Raw genomic sequence first — 17,500 nt, forward strand, 5'->3', positions numbered from 1 at the left:
CGTTCCTTTGAACAGTGTTTTAGGAGAGCAAGTCAGTGGAGCGGTAGATAATTCAATGTGATCTTTTACGGTCTTTGAACGATGTATCGTGATGAAATCCTTCATGGAGATACACAGATAGTAGAAGTAATGGGGGGTAACATCTGGTCCTGGTGGTAGAGTTAGAAGTATTCTTGGTAGTAGTACATGATGCAAAAGGAAAGGAAATAGTTCCCTCAGTAGTTCACGTCTCCGTCTGTCCTCCTTAAGGCTGCGATGGGAAACACAGACAGTCACAGCGGCTTCGTCTCTCCTGCCAAGTCCTCCTGCTCGCTCAGGTTCTCCTCCAGGAGGGAGGAGGTGCCGTCGGCTCGCAGCTGGTGGAGGAGCAGCCAGGGTAGCGGCAGGAGCCGGGGGAGGAGTTACCTGAACCAGCGCGCCGCCGACCCACCGTACACCTCCTGGCACTATGAGCCCAAAGCCACCAGAGGAGGAACCGGATCTCCTCAGAGGTTCCTCAGAGGGAACCAGTTTGGCTTCGTGGAGGGCGGCGGCGGCGGCGGCGAGCGGACGTCCGTGGAGAGCGGCGGCGGCGGCGGTGGCAGCCCGAAGGTGCTGCTCGGCAAAGACGGCAGCATGAGGGTGGAGTTCACCAACGCCAGAGGAGTCTCCATGGAACCAAAGGGGCTCCTCCCAACCGCCGCCACCGCAGTCACCGAACCCTCCCTCCGCACCAGTAAAGGCAGCTCGCTCAGCTCCGACGGCTCCTGGTACGACTCGCCGTGGGGCACCGGTGGCGAGCTGGTCGACAACGTGTTTGTGTGCGGACAGAGTGCGGCGAACAGGTTCACCGAGGAGACCGCCAACACCACCATCACCACCACCACCACCACCACCGTCTTCTCGGCCCAGGTGGACGTCTCACCTGGATCCGACACCGTCGACTTCGCCGCCGCCATCGGCGGTTACAACACCAGTTCCTCCTCCGGGCGAACGGAGGACAGCGGCATCGGAGACTCTGTGATCCTGCCGGCCGACCTGACGGACTTCAGCCCGGCGTCGCCGTCCTCCTCCTCGCTGGACAGCGTTTACCACAACGCGCTGCCCGCCTTCCCCACCACCACGCCGGACGCCACGCTGCAGCGGACCACCGCCGCCGCCTCCTCCTCCGATGTCATCCAGGAGGAGGAGGGGTCAGGAGGAGGCGTGGCGCAGCGTTACTCCTCCGTGACGCTTCCCTGTCGCAGGGCAGAGAACAGCCGCAAAGACTTCTTGAAGAGCCGAATCCGACGACTCAGCGACTGGACCGGAAGTCTGAGCAGGAAGAAGAGGAGGATCCAGGTGAGTCACGTGATCGGTACATTTAATTGTGATGAAGTTTATGCATCAATAAAAACATATTTCATTTATTTTTAAATATTTTGTATCCATGAAATAGTAATAAAAGTACTTGTAGCAGTATTTAGAGTGGTAAGAGTTTATGGTAGTAGTACATAAATATATAAATTTCCAGGTAGTTTAACTTGAAGGATTTGAGAACTTTTAGGGTTCTTTATTTTTACTCTTTACATATTAACAGCTAATTATCTTTAATGAGTCAAATTCAGCTCGTTAAAGAAACTCATAGACACTTTAAAAATGACTACAGCAGAGAAACAAGTTCAGTATAAACAAGGTGATCTATTTTACACAATAAACAATATGTTTATTATTAATTAATAATAGTATTAATGATAATAACATTAAACAAACAATCAATAAAAGAGTCGATGTTTCCTCCTCAGGAGCCGAACGGCAGCGACACCACCGACGTCTCCGTTGACCGGCCGGACTGCAGCACCTTGTGGTCCTCCAACCCTCTCCACACCCTGAACCTGAACCAGAACCAGGTCACACCAGCCCACTGTGGCTCCTCCAGGAGCCTGAACCAGAACCAGTTCACACCAGCCCACTGTGGCTCCTCCAGGAGCCTGAACCAGAATCAGAACCAGAGCAGCGACATCCAGCGGCAGAACGTCTACGAAAGCTTCATGCAGGAGCTAAAGACGAGCTGTAGCAGCACAGCTGAGAGGACGGAGGAGGATGAGGAGGAGGAGGAGGAGGAAGAGGAGGAGGAAGGAGACGAGGAGGTGGGAGGAGGCGAGCAGCTGGACGTCCTGTGTGAGGAGGAGCAGGGCGCGGTGCGACGGGCCGGCTGGCTCTCCTTCAAAGCTCTGATCACCGTCAGTAAAGACAGGAAGCTGGAGCTGGTGGCTCGACGCAGGTGGAGAAGCTACTGGGTCACTCTGAGAGGTACGGGAGGTAGGGGAGGTACGGGAGGTATGTGAGGTACGGGAGGTATGGGAGGTACGGGAGGTACGGGAGGTACTGGAAGTAGGGGAGCTACGGGAGGTATGGGAGCTACGGGAGGTATGGGAGGTACTGGAGGTACTGGAGGAACAGGAGGTACTGGAAGTAGGGGAGCTACGGGAGGTATGGGAGGTACTGGAGGTATGGGAGGTATGGGAGGTACTGGAGGTATGGGAGGTATGGGAGGTACTGGAAGTAGGGGAGGTACGGGAGGTACTGGAGGAACAGGAGGTACTGGAAGTAGGGGAGGTACGGGAGGTACTGGAGGAACAGGAGGTACTGGATGTATGGGAGGTACTGGAAGTAGGTGAGGTACAGGAGGTACGGGAGGTACGGCCTCCACCTGGAGGAACAGGAATCTTAAACTTAAACTTGATGGCCTGAATAAAGAAACGTTAGAAGGTAAAGTGACAGCAGGATCTTTGATCACTTCAAATACAAATTGTTTGACATGTTGATGTTCTTCAGTTGCTCCAGTAAAGCGGATCATTTAATATTCACATAGTATCATGAGCTGCGTTTCTACCAGTTAAAGGAGACAAACGATGGACGCTTCGGTCTCCTCAGGTTGCTCTCTGCTGTTTTACGAGACGTACGGGAGGATCGCGGGCGGAGAGCCGGAGCTTTCTCCTCGCTACGCTCTGATGGCCGACGACGGCATCGTGCAGGCCGTCCCCGAGCATCAGAGGAGAGAGAACGTCTTCTGTCTCAGCAACAGACACGGAGACGTCTACCTGCTCCAGGTGAGACGCACCTGTGTCTTTGTGTCACAACATCACACGATCAATCCAGAATCTCTAGTTTAGTCTAGTGAAGAGGAGGAGGAAGAGGAAGAGGGGGAGGAGGAGGAGGAGGAGGAGGAAGAGGGGGAGGAAGAGGAGAGGAAGAGAAGGAGGAAGAGGGGGAGGAAGAGGAGGAGGAAGAGGAAGAGGGGGAGGAAGAGGAGGGGGAGGAGGAGGAGGAAGAGGAGGAGGGGGAAGAGAAGAGGAGGGAGAGGAGGAAGAGGAGGAGGAAGAGCGGGAAAAGGAGGACGAGGAGGGGAAGAGAAGGCGGAAGAGGAGGAGGGGGAAAGGGAGGAGGAAAAAGAAGAAGAAGAGGGGGAGGAAGAGGAGGGAGGAAGAGAAAAGGAGGGGGAGGAGGAAGAGGAGACAGAAGAGGTTAAAGAAGAGGAGGGGGAGGAGAAAGAGGAGGAGGAGGAGGAGGGGAAAGGGAGGAGGAAAAAGAAGAAGAGGGGGAGGAAGAGGAGGGAGGAAGAGAAGAGGAGGGGGAGGAGGAAGAGGAGGGGGAAGAGAAGAAGGAAAAGGAGGAAGAGGAAGAGGAGAAAGAAGAGGTGAAAGAAGAGGAGGGGGAGCAGGAAGAGGAGGAGGAGGAGGGGGAAGAGAAGAAGAAAGAGGAGGAAGAGGAAAAGGAGGAAGAGGAGGACGAAAAAGAGGAGGAGGAGGAGGAAGAGAAGGACAGCTGGTAGAAACTTCAGACAGAACACTGAACTGCCTTCGTCTAACCCCCCCCCAGGCCACCAACCAGACCGACCTGGAGAACTGGGTGACAGCGATCCACTCAGCGAGCGCCTCCCTGCTAGCGAGGCGTCAAGGTAAGGAGGACACGCTGCGCCTCCTTCGCTGCCGGAGCCGCTCACTGCTGCACCACATCGACGTGGACGGGAAGATGAAGAAGATGGCGGAGCTGCAGCTGTCCGTCATCAGGGAGACGAAGAGCAGGAGGGCCGTGGAGAGCCAGGTCAGTGGCTGGGATCAATAATAATACATGTATATATGTTTATGATCAATAATAATACATGTATATATGTTTATGATCAATAATAATACATGTATATATGTTTATGATCAATAATAATACATGTATATATGTTTATGATCAATAATAATACATGTCTATATATTTATGATCAATAATAATACATGTCTATATATTTATGATCAATAATAATACATGTATATATGTTTATGATCAATAATAATACATGTATATATATATTTATGATCAATAATAATACATGTATATATATTTATGATCAATAATAATACATGTATTTATGTTTATGATCAATAATAATACATGTCTATATATTTATGATCAATAATAATACATGTCTATATGTTTATGATCAATAATAATACATGTATATATGTTTATGATCAATAATAATACATGTATATATATATTTATGATCAATAATAATACATGTATATATATTTATGATCAATAATAATACATTTATATATATATTTATGATCAATAATAATACATGTATATATGTTTATGATCAATAATAATACATGTATATATATATTTATGATCAATAATAATACATGTATATATGTATTTATGATCAATAATAATACATGTATATATATATATATATATTTATGATCAATAATAATACATGTATATATATTTATGATCAATAATAATGCATGTATATATATATATTTATGATCAATAATAATACATGTATATATATTTATGATCAATAATAATACATGTATATATGTTTATGATCAATAATAATACATGTATATATGTTTATGATCAATAATAATACATGTCTATATATTTATGATCAATAATAATACATGTATATGTGTTTATGATCAATAATAATACATGTATTTATATTTATGATCAATAATAATACATGTCTATATATTTATGATCAATAATAATACATGTCTATATATTTATGATCAATAATAGTAAATGTATATATATTTATGATCAATAATAATACATGTATTTATATTTATGATCAATAATAATACATGTATATATGTTTATAATCAATAATAATACATGTATATATATTTATGATCAATAATAATAAATGTATATATATTTATGATCAATAATAGTAAATGTATATATATATTTATGATCAATAATAATAATGTATATATGTTTATAATCAATAATAATACATGTATATATATTTATGATCAATAATAATAAATGTATATATATTTATGATCAATAATAGTAAATGTATATATATATTTATGATCAATAATAATACATGTATATATGTTTATGATCAATAATAATACATGTGTTTTTGACCCTGTTTTGTTCTGCGGTTCAGATCCAGCAGTGGGAGCAGAACCTGGAGAAACTGAACCTGGATCTGTTCCGGTTGCGCTGCTATCTGTCCAGCCTGCAGGGCGACGAGCTGCCAAACCCCAAGAGCCTCCTGGCCGTGGCCAGCCGGCCCTCCAAGTGCATGCTGGGACGCCTGGGGGTCTTCTCCGTGTCCTCCTTCCACGCTCTGGTAAGACCGACGCCTCAACCAGCAGACAGCAGCACCTCCATCCTCTTGTCTCCAGACTCATGTTGGACGTGTGTCGTGTCCTCAGGTGTGCAGCAGAGACGAGGAGACGCTGAGGCGGCGCTGCAGGACCCTGAGGGGGGGGGGTCTGCCGTCCTCTCTGAGGTCTCTGGATGGACTGAAGAGACGCTGCAGGGACGTCAGACACTCCACGACCCAGGTAGTAACACAGCCAACCACTGTGGTCACTTTCTGTTTGTTTGGTCTTTTAAATATGAGCTCCGTCCTTAATTTATTCAGGTTTATTTCATCTGTTCTGCTGCAGTGGATTGTTTTTCTTCTGCTAAGTCTCCAGTTTGTTGTTGAATTAAAAATGTAACCGTGGTGTTTTCACCTCTAAGAGACATTTAGTTTCGTCCGCCCATACGCTTATGACTGAATCATTTCTACGGAGATACGTAGAGACTTGCGTTGCATCGGTGTGTTGCGTCGGCGCATTACGCTGTTGCCTTGATACGTTGTCGCGTTGCCTTGATACGTTGTTGCGCCATGTCATCACGTTGTTACCTTGTCGCATTACGTTGTCTAAGCGTTACCTTGTTACATTGGTGCGTTACGTTGTCGTGTTGCGTTGTTGTGTTGCGTTGATATGTTGTTGCGTTGCGTTAATACGTTGTTACTTTACATTGTTACTTTACGTTGTTACTTTACATTATTGCGTTACGTTGTTACTCTACGTTGTTACTTTACGCTGTTACTTTACGTTGTTACTTTACGTTGTTACTGTACGTTGTTACTTTATGTTGTTACTTTACGTTGTTACTTTACATTGTTACTTTACGTTGTTACCTTACATTGTTGCGTTACGTTGTTACTTTACGTTGTGTTGTTTCTTTACGTTGTTGCGTTATGTTGTCTCGTTAATATTTTAACTCAAACCATGGTCTTTCCTGAACCAAGTAGTTTTGTTGTTTCACAACGTTAACCAGGTGTCATTGTGCGTTTCTGTGTGATATGAGGCTGATATGAAACATATTTATGAAACATGTTTGGTTCAGAAACATATTGAATGTATCCGTGGTTTGCAGAAACATAAACATGTTTTGTCATGAGGACTTTAAATGAAGAACCAGTCTGCTCAAACAGACTGACCTACATCCGGGTCTCAGATCCCTGCCTTTAAGAGCAGCTCTGAGACCTCACAGGTCTGACTGTGGGAGCTGGACCTGGTTTAGGTTTCCGGGCAGTCCCGACCCCCAGAGACAGTCTGGTCTCTGAAGGACATGTGGACTTCATTTAGAGACAGACATCAGTCACGGATTGTTACAGTAAGAAGGTTCTCATTATGTGACTCACCGTTCATTTAATCTGCTGTTCATCAGGACAAAATGAAACATAATAGAAACACGTAGAAATACGTTCTACTGGTTTCTTATTTCAATAAAGATTTGATTTTGTTCTGAACAACAAAGACGTGTTCAAATATTCACAAAACAAGAAAAAAAAATCAGTAAACAAACAACAAGAGAACAAAAGAAACCAAACAAACAGTCGTTTCCTTATAAGGAGTGTTGAGTCCCGACTGTGTTGATGATGTGTTTACTGTCTGTCCGTGGTTTCAGACTCCAGACTGACTCCGCTCTGATTACCGCTCCGACTGCATCAAACCTGTAATTTCAGCTCAGCTCAACCACCTCTTCTTTTTCCCATGATGCCCTGGGGCTAATTTTGGTTTTGATTCGGAACACAATTTAGAATCAAAGTTTGTTTGTTTTTTTCCTTGACAGATCGTTTTTAATTCAGTTTAAATAAAGACTGTGTGTGTGTGTGTGTGTGTGTGTGTGTGTGTGTGTGTGTGTGTGGTGCAGTTACTTTATCAGTTTATTTTCATGAAACATTTCTAATCGACTGCTCTGCTTTAAATATTATGACTTATTCTCATGAGCAGTAAATCATTGCTGTATTAAAGTACGACTCGTCGTCATGCTGGAACAGCAGAGAGACGTTCATCACATTTAAAGAATGAAGTCCAGATGTTATGAGAGCATCTCTCGTTACATAAAATCATTTCTACTTCTGTAAATCTGAATCTTTAGTTTATAGTTGATCTAAACTACATGGTGAATCATATAACTATGAGAAAAGATATTATGAAAATGAAGTAATACTATTACAAGAAAATATCCGGTATGTCGTAAATTTACCACAAGATTTTTTGCCATTTTGACTGAAATGATTTATAATCTCAGAATCACATCTTTCTCTCTATACATTATAATTTAGTTTGACTTCTTTAAATCAAGAGAAAATACTTGTAATATTATAAAAAATGAAGTTTTAGTATTGCAATACAAGCGTTGAACGTCGACGTGAGTTTAGTTCAGTTTAATATCGAGTAAATATTTGGAGATAAAAGTTGCGGAGCCTCGTTCTTCTTCTTGTGTCCCGACACACTTAAAGTTACAGACACGGAGTCTTTGATAAGATCATCTGTTCAGAGTCTGCAGCCACCTGTCGCCCCTTAACCCCCCCGAGGAGGAGAGGAGGAGAACAGAGAGGAGGAGAACAGAGAGGAGGACAAAGGGAGCAGGAGCCCTCTTCTTCTGCTCCCTTTGTCCTCCTCTAGTTGTCTTTATTCAGACACTGTTTGGTTAGAGAGACAGCTGTTTCATAGCAGCCTGCTGATCTGTGAGGAGGAAGAGGAGGAGAGGAGGAGGAGGAGGGAGGAGGAAGAAGAGGAGGAGGATTAAAAGGTCTCACAGCCTTTTATTCTCCCAGAATTCCTTTGTCCCTCTCTGTTAATCCCTCTGAAAAGGCAGAAAATGACTCCCTCCACCTCCTCTCCTTTCCACATGACCTCCTCCTCCTCCTCCTCCTCCTCCTCTTCTCTTCAACTCCCCTGCTCCTCTTTTGACCTCCTTCCTTTCCTCGTCTTCCTCTCAACGTGACGTCCGTCTTCTTCTGTTTCGACTTTTAACTGGTTTTCATTTACATCTTCTCAGTTTCTGTTCTCGTCTCTCTTTGACTCTTCATCATATGTTCTCCTCATCCTCCTCCTCCTCCTCCTCTTCCTCCTCCTTGTTGATCTGTGATACTGAACACCTTTCAGCCAATCACAAACCAATATTTTTCCACGGGTGGAAACCTGAATAAAGTCTTTATTTTACAGTCAGACTTGATTTGGTGCGTTCAAGTCCTTGATAGAAAGTTTGATTTGTAAGCTTTCATTTTCATTTAGATTTTATGTTTTTAAAACTAGTCATTTAGATTTAATGTATTGTTTATTCATCGTCTTTATTTCTTTCATTGATAAATAGATTTTAATCCTATTGTTTTGTTCTGTCCCTGAATGCATCATGTGTTCTTCACGTAAACTCAGAAATAAAAGAGTTTTTATTTGAACTTCAGTTGATAACTAATAATAATAGCATCATATTTTATAATAATCAAATGTGTTTCCTCCTGCAGAGACTCAAACAGAAGGAGGCGGCGCCCCCTGCAGGCTGCCCTGCCGCCCTACAGGTGCGTTCACTGACTCGTTTATCTGCATGTTGATACAACAACGCGTCTTTAATAAGATCTGTAGCTTTGATGAAGTAATTAAGATATGAATCCATAATTGTTGTTTTTGAGTAAAAGATTAATATCAGACGAATGCTGAATGTTTCAAATGTCCACGTGCACCTGAACTCATCATCTCCTCTGGTTCTTCAGGTGTGTGACGAGCTCCAGCTTCCAGATGTTTTCACTCTGAACATCTGTCGACTCAACGCTGAGAAAGACTTCGGTGAGAAAATAATAAGTAAAATAATAAATTAAATAATAAATTAAATAAGTAAAATAATAAATACAATAATAAATTAAATAATAATAATAAATACAATAATATGTAATATAATCCCCCACTGAAACCTGAACAGGTTCTGTGTTTGAACAATTAAAAAAGCCCAGACAAATGAATGCTCTCTTTTAACTAAATGAATATTATTTGATCCTTTATTTGAAATGAAACTGTTGTGTAAGAGTCGGATGTCTCGTGTTTGTTTGTGCGGGACAATAATCAACGAGTGTGTTTTGATGGTTCAGGTTTCGCGGTGACGGGTCTCCTGGACGGAGTCGGTAAAAGTGTCGTCTACGTCAGCGAGGTCGACCCGCTGGGGCGGTCGGCCAGAGAAGGTGCGAAGCTGTTTAAAGAGACAGTACGCTTTATTACCAGAGCTCATGGTCAACGTGAACACATCAGCGCTTCATTCAACAAAATACAGTTTTAACATCAAATAATGATGTGGACTTTAGTCACCACTCTCTCCTTCTCCTTCTCCTTTTCCTTCTTCTTCTCCTTCTTCCTCTTCTCCTTCTCCTTCTCCTTCTTCTTCTCCTTCTTCCTCTTCTTCTTCCTCTTCTCCTTCTTCTTCTCCTTCTCCTTCTTCCTCTTCTCCTTCTTCTTCTCCTTCTTCTTCTTCCTCTTCTTCTTCTTCTCCTCCTTCTCCTTCTTCTTCTTCTTCTTCTTCCTCTCCTTCTCCTTCTTCTTTTCCTTCTTCTCCTTCTTCTTCTTCTTCTCCTTCTTCCTCTCCTCCTTCTTCTTCTCCTTCTCCTTCTTCCTCTCCTTCTCCTTCTCCTTCTTCCTCTTCTCCTTCCTCTTCTTCTGCTTCTTCTCCTTCCTCTTTTTCTCTTTCTCCTTCTCCTTCTTCTTCTCCTTCTCCTTCCTCTCCTTCTTCTCCTTCTTCCTCTCCTTCTTCTTCTTCTTCTCCTTCTTCTTCCTCTCCTTCTCTTTCTCCTTCTTCTTCTCCTTCTCCTTCTCTTTCTCCTTCTTCTCCTTCTTCTTCTTCTTTGGTCAAACTGCAGCCAAAGCCAAAGTTTACAGCACCAATGGAGTTTTATTGTGAAGGATGAGCGGACACAGACTTCCTGTTAAACCATGTGACCTCATGTTTGTTTCATAACGTGTTTCCCATCAGGCCTCAGGGCGGGAGACCAGGTCCTGGCGGTGAACGGGGCCGGCGTGTCTGGACTGGACCTTGACCTGATGCAGAGTCTCTTCAGCCACCAGAAGCTCCAGCTGCTGCTCCAGAGGGACCAGGAGCCCACCCCCCCAGACCTCCAGACCTGGACCAGCACCGGTACGACAGGACCAGATCCAGCAGCTGAACTGTTATAGTCCACATTAAACCAGTAATTCATACAGGAGCTCCGGTTTCCCTGCAGGGCCTGAACCCATCTGCAGCTCCTACAGGAGCATTTAGTTTGAAAGGAAAGGCTTTTATTGTGAAGGCGGGTTGCTGCTCAGTGCAGAAGCTGCAACCCCAGGGGATTGTGGGTAAACTGCTTGTAGAACTGTGAGGGTAGATCTCATAATAATATATATTATTATATATTACTATATAATGATATATAATCATATATGTTCATATATATGATTATATATTAATCAGAATCTGATCTTGATTCTACAGACGGCGTCCCGCTTCCTGTTTGTGACGGCGAGCTGCAAAGACAGGTGAGCTTTACCTGTTCATCTGGTTCAGTGTTTCCTGTTTGTCTCCTGTGAGGTGTGTGTGTGTGTGTGTGTGTGTGTGTGTGTGTGTGTGTGTGTGTGTGTGTGTGTGTGTGTGTGTGTGTGTGTGTGCGTGTGTGTGTGTGTGTGTGTGTGTGTGTGTGTGTGTGGAGGAAGCAGTGTTTTATTTTGAAGAAATTTGGATTCACACTGAACTCTTTCAGACTTCAGGAGGGTTTTTATCGTCTAAAACAGCCTCCAGGAGGACGGAAGCTGCAAAATAAAAAAAATAAATGACTCAAAAAATGTATTAATATTCCAACAAATGTTCCAAAAATAATATTAAGACGAAATACAGGCATTCATTATATATATATATATATATATATATATATATTGTTTTTTTTCCTGTATTATTTTCTTCATACATGTCACTCGTCCAGAGCGTGTAAATGTTAAAAGTTAGTGTTTCAGTGTAAACGGCGCTGTGTGCCACATGACCTGTGTGTCACATGACCTGTGTGCCACATGACCTGTGTGTCACATGACCTGTGTGTCACATGACCTGTGTGCCACATGACCTGTGTGCCACATGACCTGTGTGTCACATGACCTGTGTGTCACATGACCTGTGTGTCACATGACCTGTGGTCAGGTAATCCGGGCTTACACCTCCAGTGTTTGTGTGTAAGTTCTGACTCTCTCTCTCGGAGGAGGAGGATTAATGGCGTCTGCTGGTTCGACCGGAGACGACTTCTAGATGTTGTTGTTGACCGGCTGTGGGAGGCGACCTCTGACCCCGGCCTCCCCGACCTCCTGCTGCCGGACCATCGGAGCCCTGTGCTGGGTGCTGCCGCCGGAGGAGGACGAGGAGGTGTTGGAGCAGCAGGAGGAGGAGGTGCTGGTGGTGGAGGTGGTGGAGGAGGCGGCGTGCTGCCTGAGCTGCCGGCAGCCGGCCGACGGCCTCGTCCTGCTGGTAAAACTCTAGTACTGTACTGTAGTACTAGAATGAGGTACTTGTACTTTTATTTAGTATTTTCATTTCATGTTACCTTATACTTCTCCACTAAACCTCCCGGGGAATATTTAACTTTTATCTAATATTTTGAACTGATACTACTGCAGTACTAGTACTGCAACAAATACAACAATAGTACATCAATGATACTACTGCAACTAATACTACTGCAGTAGTACAACAGTGATTCTACTACAACTAATATATATTTCTGTAATTAATACAAATGCAGTAATACTCCTGTAACTAATACTACTCTTACTGTAACATTCGTACTGCTGCTGCTAGTACTGCTAGTAGTATTTATACTACTATAATCAGTCCTCCAGTACTGCCTCAGTCGCATGTTGTTCCTGTAGTATTTGAATGTTTTGATGGTTTTTATGTGACTCTGAGCGGAAAACTAAAACATGAGAATGTTCTTCATGAACAGTTTCGTGGTGCGTTCAATGAACCCTCTTCACAGTCGTCCGTGTCGACGTTGTTTCCTGTGGTTTGACGTGTTTCTTCACTGGTCTGTAGATGTGTTCTGTGTTTCTTCTGATGTACTTTAAAGGGTAGAAGTACATGTTGTTTCTTTACACATGTTAATGATCTGTGGTTTTACTTTGTCCTCAGAACGTGGAGCGGGTTCACGCCCTCTACCAAACCTTCCCAGAAGGCCGAGCGGCGGAGGTCGATGTTCCCAGGAACCCGTACGGCCGAGACGCCGTCCTGCAGCCGCCAAGCCCCGCCCACCTGAGTGTGTGTCAGCGTCAGCGTAAAGTCATCCAGGAACTGGTCGACACGGAGAAGTCCTACGTCACGGTCAGTACTACTGAGTACTACTACTGTAGTACTACTGCAGTACTACTACTGTCATATTATTACTGCAGTAGTACTACTGTCAGCATCAAGTTATCCAAGAAATGGTTGTATACCCTAAGTCAATATTAGTGCAACTAATACTACTGAAGTAGTACTACAGTAATACTCCTGCAGTACTACTACTGTAACTCATGCTACTGCAGTAATACTACAGTACTACTACTGTAACTGATACTACAGGTTCAGGTTGGTAATGCTAAAGCTGCTTTTATTCTCCTCTTCCTGTAACATTCATGCTGCTGCTATTACTGCTAGTACTATTTATGTTACTATCATCAGTCCTAGTACTTGTAAGAGTGAAAGTAATACTATGATATTATTACTAGTATAGATTGCTGTCTTTGTGTTGTGTAAAGCTGAACTTGTGTCTCCGTCAGGATCTGGTCCGTCTGTTTGACGTCTACCTGACTCCCCTTCAGAAGGAGACCTTCCTCAGTAAAGAAGAGGTACAAATACACAAACACCTGCTGAGCTGAGGAGGCCTTCAGGCTGCTGCTGTTGCTGTTGTTGTTGCTGTTGTTGTTGTTGCTGTTGCTGTCATTGTTGTTGTTGTTGCTGCTGTTGTCGTCATTGTTGTTGTTGTTGCTGTTGTTGTTGTTGTTGTTGTCTTTGTTGTTGCTGTTGTTGCTGTTGTTGTTGTCGTTGCTGTTGTTGTTGCTGTTGTTGTCATTGTTGTTGTTGTTGTTGTTGTTGTCGTCGTTGTTGTTGTCGTTGTCGTCGTTGTTGCTGTTGTTGTCGTTGTCGTTGTTGTTGTTGTTGTTGTTGTTGTCGTCATTGTTGTTGTTGTTGTCGTTGTCTCTGACCGCAGCGTCTCTCCCTCAGATGGAGGCGTTGTTCGGCAGCCTGCCGGAGATGTTGGACTTCCAGAGAGTTTTCCTTCAGACGCTGGAGGAGAGAATCTCCTCCTGTCCCAACTTCAGTCACCTGGAGACACCTGAGCAGTTCAAGGTAAACAGTCAGCAGGACGCTCTTCAGGTGTTTCAGTGGATTTAAAAGAATTCATTATTTAAAAAAAACGTTTCTCTCTCCTCACTTGAAGCATCTCCTCTTCTCGTTGGGAGGATCTTTTCTCTACTACGCCGACCACTTCAAGCACTACAGCGGCTTCTGTGCAAACCACATCAAGGTCCAGAAGGTCCTGGAGAGAGGTGAGCTTCCTCCGTCACACAAAACGCTCCATGATTTATTCAAAGAACGATGAACAAAAGAATCCATTTTCACAGCGAAGACAGACGGAGCCTTCAAGTACTTCTTGGAGACCAGGAATCCGACCAATCAGCACTCGTCGTCTTTGGAGTCGTACCTGATCAAACCTGTTCAGAGAGTCCTGAAGTATCCGCTGCTGCTGAGAGAGCTGGTGTCTCTGACCGACCCCGAGAGCCCCGAACACACACACCTGACAGGTACACACACACCTGACAGGTACACACACACCTGACAGGTACACAACACACACCTGACAGGTACACACACACCTGACAGGTACACGACACACACCTGACAGGTACACGACACACACCTGACAGGTACACGACACACACCTGACAGGTACACACACACCTGACAGGTACACGACACACACCTGACAGGTACACGACACACACCTGACAGGTACAAGACACACACCTGACAGGTACACACACACCTGACAGGTACACGACACACACCTGACAGGTACACACACACCTGACAGGTACACGACACACACCTGACAGGTACACGACACACACCTGACAGGTACACACACACCTGACAGGTACACGACACACACCTGACAGGTACACACACACCTGACAGGTACAAGACACACACCTGACAGGTACACACACACCTGACAGGTACACGACACACACCTGACAGGTACACACACACCTGACAGGTACACGACACACACCTGACAGGTACACGACACACACCTGACAGGTACAAGACACACACCTGACAGGTGCACGACTCACACCTGACAGGTACACGACACATACCTGACAGGTAGCTGCAGTGATCCCTGTAGAGATCCCTGTGATTGACTGTAATTCTCCTGTTGTCCACTCAGAGGCGCTGAGAGCGATGGAGAAGGTGGCGACTCACATCAACGAGATGCAGAAGATCTACGAGGATTACGGCTGCGTGTTCGACCAGCTGGCTGCAGAGCACAGTTCACCTCACAGACAGGTACACACACCTCACACAGTTCACCTGACAGACAGGTACACACACCTCACACAGTTCACCTGACAGACAGGTACACACACCTCACACAGTTCACCTCACAGACAGGTACACACACCTCACACAGTTCACCTGACAGACAGGTACACACACCTCACACAGTTCACCTGACAGACAGGTACACACACCTCACACAGTTCACCTGACAGACAGGTACACACACCTTACACAGTTCACCTGACAGACAGGTACACACACCTCACACAGTTCACCTGACAGACAGGTACACACACCTCACATAGTTCACCTGACAGACAGGTACACACACCTCACACAGTTCACCTGACAGACAGGTACACACACCTCACCACACTCTGACGACAGCCCCACAGTCTTTCTGGTGGACTTCCTACAGTCATTGCTTTACCTCCTGCAGGTGACGGAGATCTCCATGGGGGAGTTTCTGGTCCACTCGTCGGTGGTCTGGTTGAACCCGTTACCCAGTCTGGGCCGGCTGAGGAAAGAACCGGAGCTCACTCTGTTCGGTGGGTCCCTACTCTGATCGTTCGCTATGAGACGAGTAGAGACGTAATGAGTCTCATTTCATCTTGTTTGTGTCCTCAGTGTTCAAACGGGTCGTCATCCTGGTTTACAGAGAGAGCAGCAAGCTGAAGAAGAGGATGGTGAGTCTCCTGCTCTTCATCCTCTCTGGTTGTTTGAGTAGATAAGAGTCTTTGAGAAAAGGTTTCTATGTGTGGTTTTTCCTTCAGACCGCCTCCCGCTCAGCCGACCCGGACCCCTTCAGGTTCCGCTGGTTAATCCCAGTGTCGGCGGTTCAGGTCAGACCGGCCAACATCACAGGTCAGTGACCAATCACAAGAGTCCCACCTGAGTGGCGTCCAGTAGGTGGCGCTGTGCTGCATTCACAGACGTACCTGCGCTGTGTGTTGTTTTCCAGGCTCAGAGGACCAGTGTGTGTGGGAGCTGGTTCACAGCCGGTCGGAGACGGAGGGACGACCGGAGACGGTGTTTCAGCTCTGCAGCAGGTAGAAATGTTTTTCTAGTGATTAGATGGTAAAATGAGCTTCATATCATCACAGCTACTCGTGACTTTTATTAATGATCGAAGATGTAACGTCTCATTGTAGTGAAATAATTTTCTCTGTGTGTGTGTGTGTGTGTGTGTGTGTGTGTGTGTGTGTGTGTATTCTTCTACTTCTATCTTTGTGGGGACCATTTCAAAGTCGGGACATGTTGTCCTCTCTTCTTTAAATACTGTGTGTGGTTTAAGACTTGGTGGTTTTTAAGGTTGGAGTTAGGTTCAGGTGTAGTTTAGATTAGCCGATTGATTGATTAGTCGATTGATTGATTGATTGATTGATTGATTGATTGATTGATTGATTGATTGATTAGTCTTTCGTCTCTTTTTTTATGTGATAATTTGCTGCTTCTTTGTTTTCTGTTATTCAAATAGAAAATATTTTGGTTTTGGACAAACAAAGACCTTTGCAGACGTTCAGTATTTTCTGATGTGTGAAGTGTTTGTGTTTCAGCGGTTTGGAGACGAAGGCCAGCGTTCTCCGAGCTCTGCGCTGCCTCCTCAGAGACCGAGCGCCCGCCGGCTCCCTGAGGAGGACCAAGCTGTCCACGGCCGAGAGGAGCAGCTCCTGGAGGAGGAGGCAGCAGCCGAGGAGGACGACACCTCGTCGGGCGGAGGACCTCCGAGAGGAGACCTGCTCCGAGCCTCTGCTGCCCAGCCGAGCCACCTCCGACCCCCTGGGGAAGAGGACCAGACTCTGCTCCCTGACCGGAGAGCTGGAGGCTCAGCTGCAGAGGCTGAACTTCACCGAGGAGGAGGTGGACAAGGAGGAGGAGGCGCAGCAGCGAGGAGCGGGCGACCGGAGGAACCAGGAGAAGAGGCGGAGCTCCAGTCTGAGACGAAGTCCTGGAGGAGAAGCGCTGGATCTCTTGGAGAGAGACTTCAGTGTTCAGAGCATGACCTCCATGATCAACGAGGACTGCTTCTACGACAGCGTGCTGGGGAGACGGACGGCCGTCGCTACCACGCTACACGGCTAACGTGCTAACGTGGAACTCCAGATCCTGGAGACCTTTCATCAGACCTGATGGTGGTTTCTGACCTCCATCACCAGGAAGTTCTCCCATTAACTAAAACACTGACGAACAAGCTCTCATCTTCACAAGATCACAGACGACTGGAAGAAAGAATTTGGGAAAACAACGACGATTTGGAAACGAGATAAAAAAGAATTCCAGAAGAGGAAGTCCAACCAGCTGTGATACCTGATCAGAACTACGTCTTTCATCGATCTCTTTAGAAACA

The 17,500-nt window shown here is 45.3% G+C and overlaps 1 protein-coding gene across 1 annotated transcript in view; it reads left to right on the forward strand.

Annotated features, from left to right (window-relative positions):
• The window catches only part of LOC137871331 (rho guanine nucleotide exchange factor TIAM2), a 19,918-nt gene that overhangs the window by 2,076 nt on the left and 342 nt on the right, over positions 1–17,500 (forward strand). Inside the window, exons 2-23 of the mRNA XM_068709116.1 lie at positions 250–1,320; positions 1,764–2,271; positions 2,896–3,071; positions 3,841–4,065; positions 5,426–5,611; positions 5,697–5,828; positions 9,077–9,130; positions 9,323–9,395; positions 9,695–9,784; positions 10,567–10,728; positions 11,062–11,105; positions 12,739–12,927; positions 13,365–13,433; positions 13,810–13,935; positions 14,027–14,135; positions 14,211–14,390; positions 15,041–15,159; positions 15,593–15,701; positions 15,781–15,839; positions 15,927–16,017; positions 16,115–16,202; positions 16,710–17,500. The exon at positions 16,710–17,500 is cut by the window's right edge and continues 342 nt beyond it. Coding sequence (XP_068565217.1) covers positions 256–1,320; positions 1,764–2,271; positions 2,896–3,071; positions 3,841–4,065; positions 5,426–5,611; positions 5,697–5,828; positions 9,077–9,130; positions 9,323–9,395; positions 9,695–9,784; positions 10,567–10,728; positions 11,062–11,105; positions 12,739–12,927; positions 13,365–13,433; positions 13,810–13,935; positions 14,027–14,135; positions 14,211–14,390; positions 15,041–15,159; positions 15,593–15,701; positions 15,781–15,839; positions 15,927–16,017; positions 16,115–16,202; positions 16,710–17,235 — 4,380 coding nt within the window. The 5' untranslated portion in view covers positions 250–255 and the 3' untranslated portion in view covers positions 17,236–17,500. The remainder of the gene's footprint in view (positions 1–249; positions 1,321–1,763; positions 2,272–2,895; positions 3,072–3,840; positions 4,066–5,425; positions 5,612–5,696; positions 5,829–9,076; positions 9,131–9,322; positions 9,396–9,694; positions 9,785–10,566; positions 10,729–11,061; positions 11,106–12,738; positions 12,928–13,364; positions 13,434–13,809; positions 13,936–14,026; positions 14,136–14,210; positions 14,391–15,040; positions 15,160–15,592; positions 15,702–15,780; positions 15,840–15,926; positions 16,018–16,114; positions 16,203–16,709) is intronic.

The sequence above is a fragment of the Cebidichthys violaceus genome, unplaced genomic scaffold (genome assembly GCF_023349555.1).
Source record: "Cebidichthys violaceus isolate CVI_PGR_0920_01 unplaced genomic scaffold, fCebVio1.0.p SCAF_14, whole genome shotgun sequence".
Classification (NCBI taxonomy): Eukaryota; Metazoa; Chordata; class Actinopteri; order Perciformes; family Stichaeidae; genus Cebidichthys; species Cebidichthys violaceus.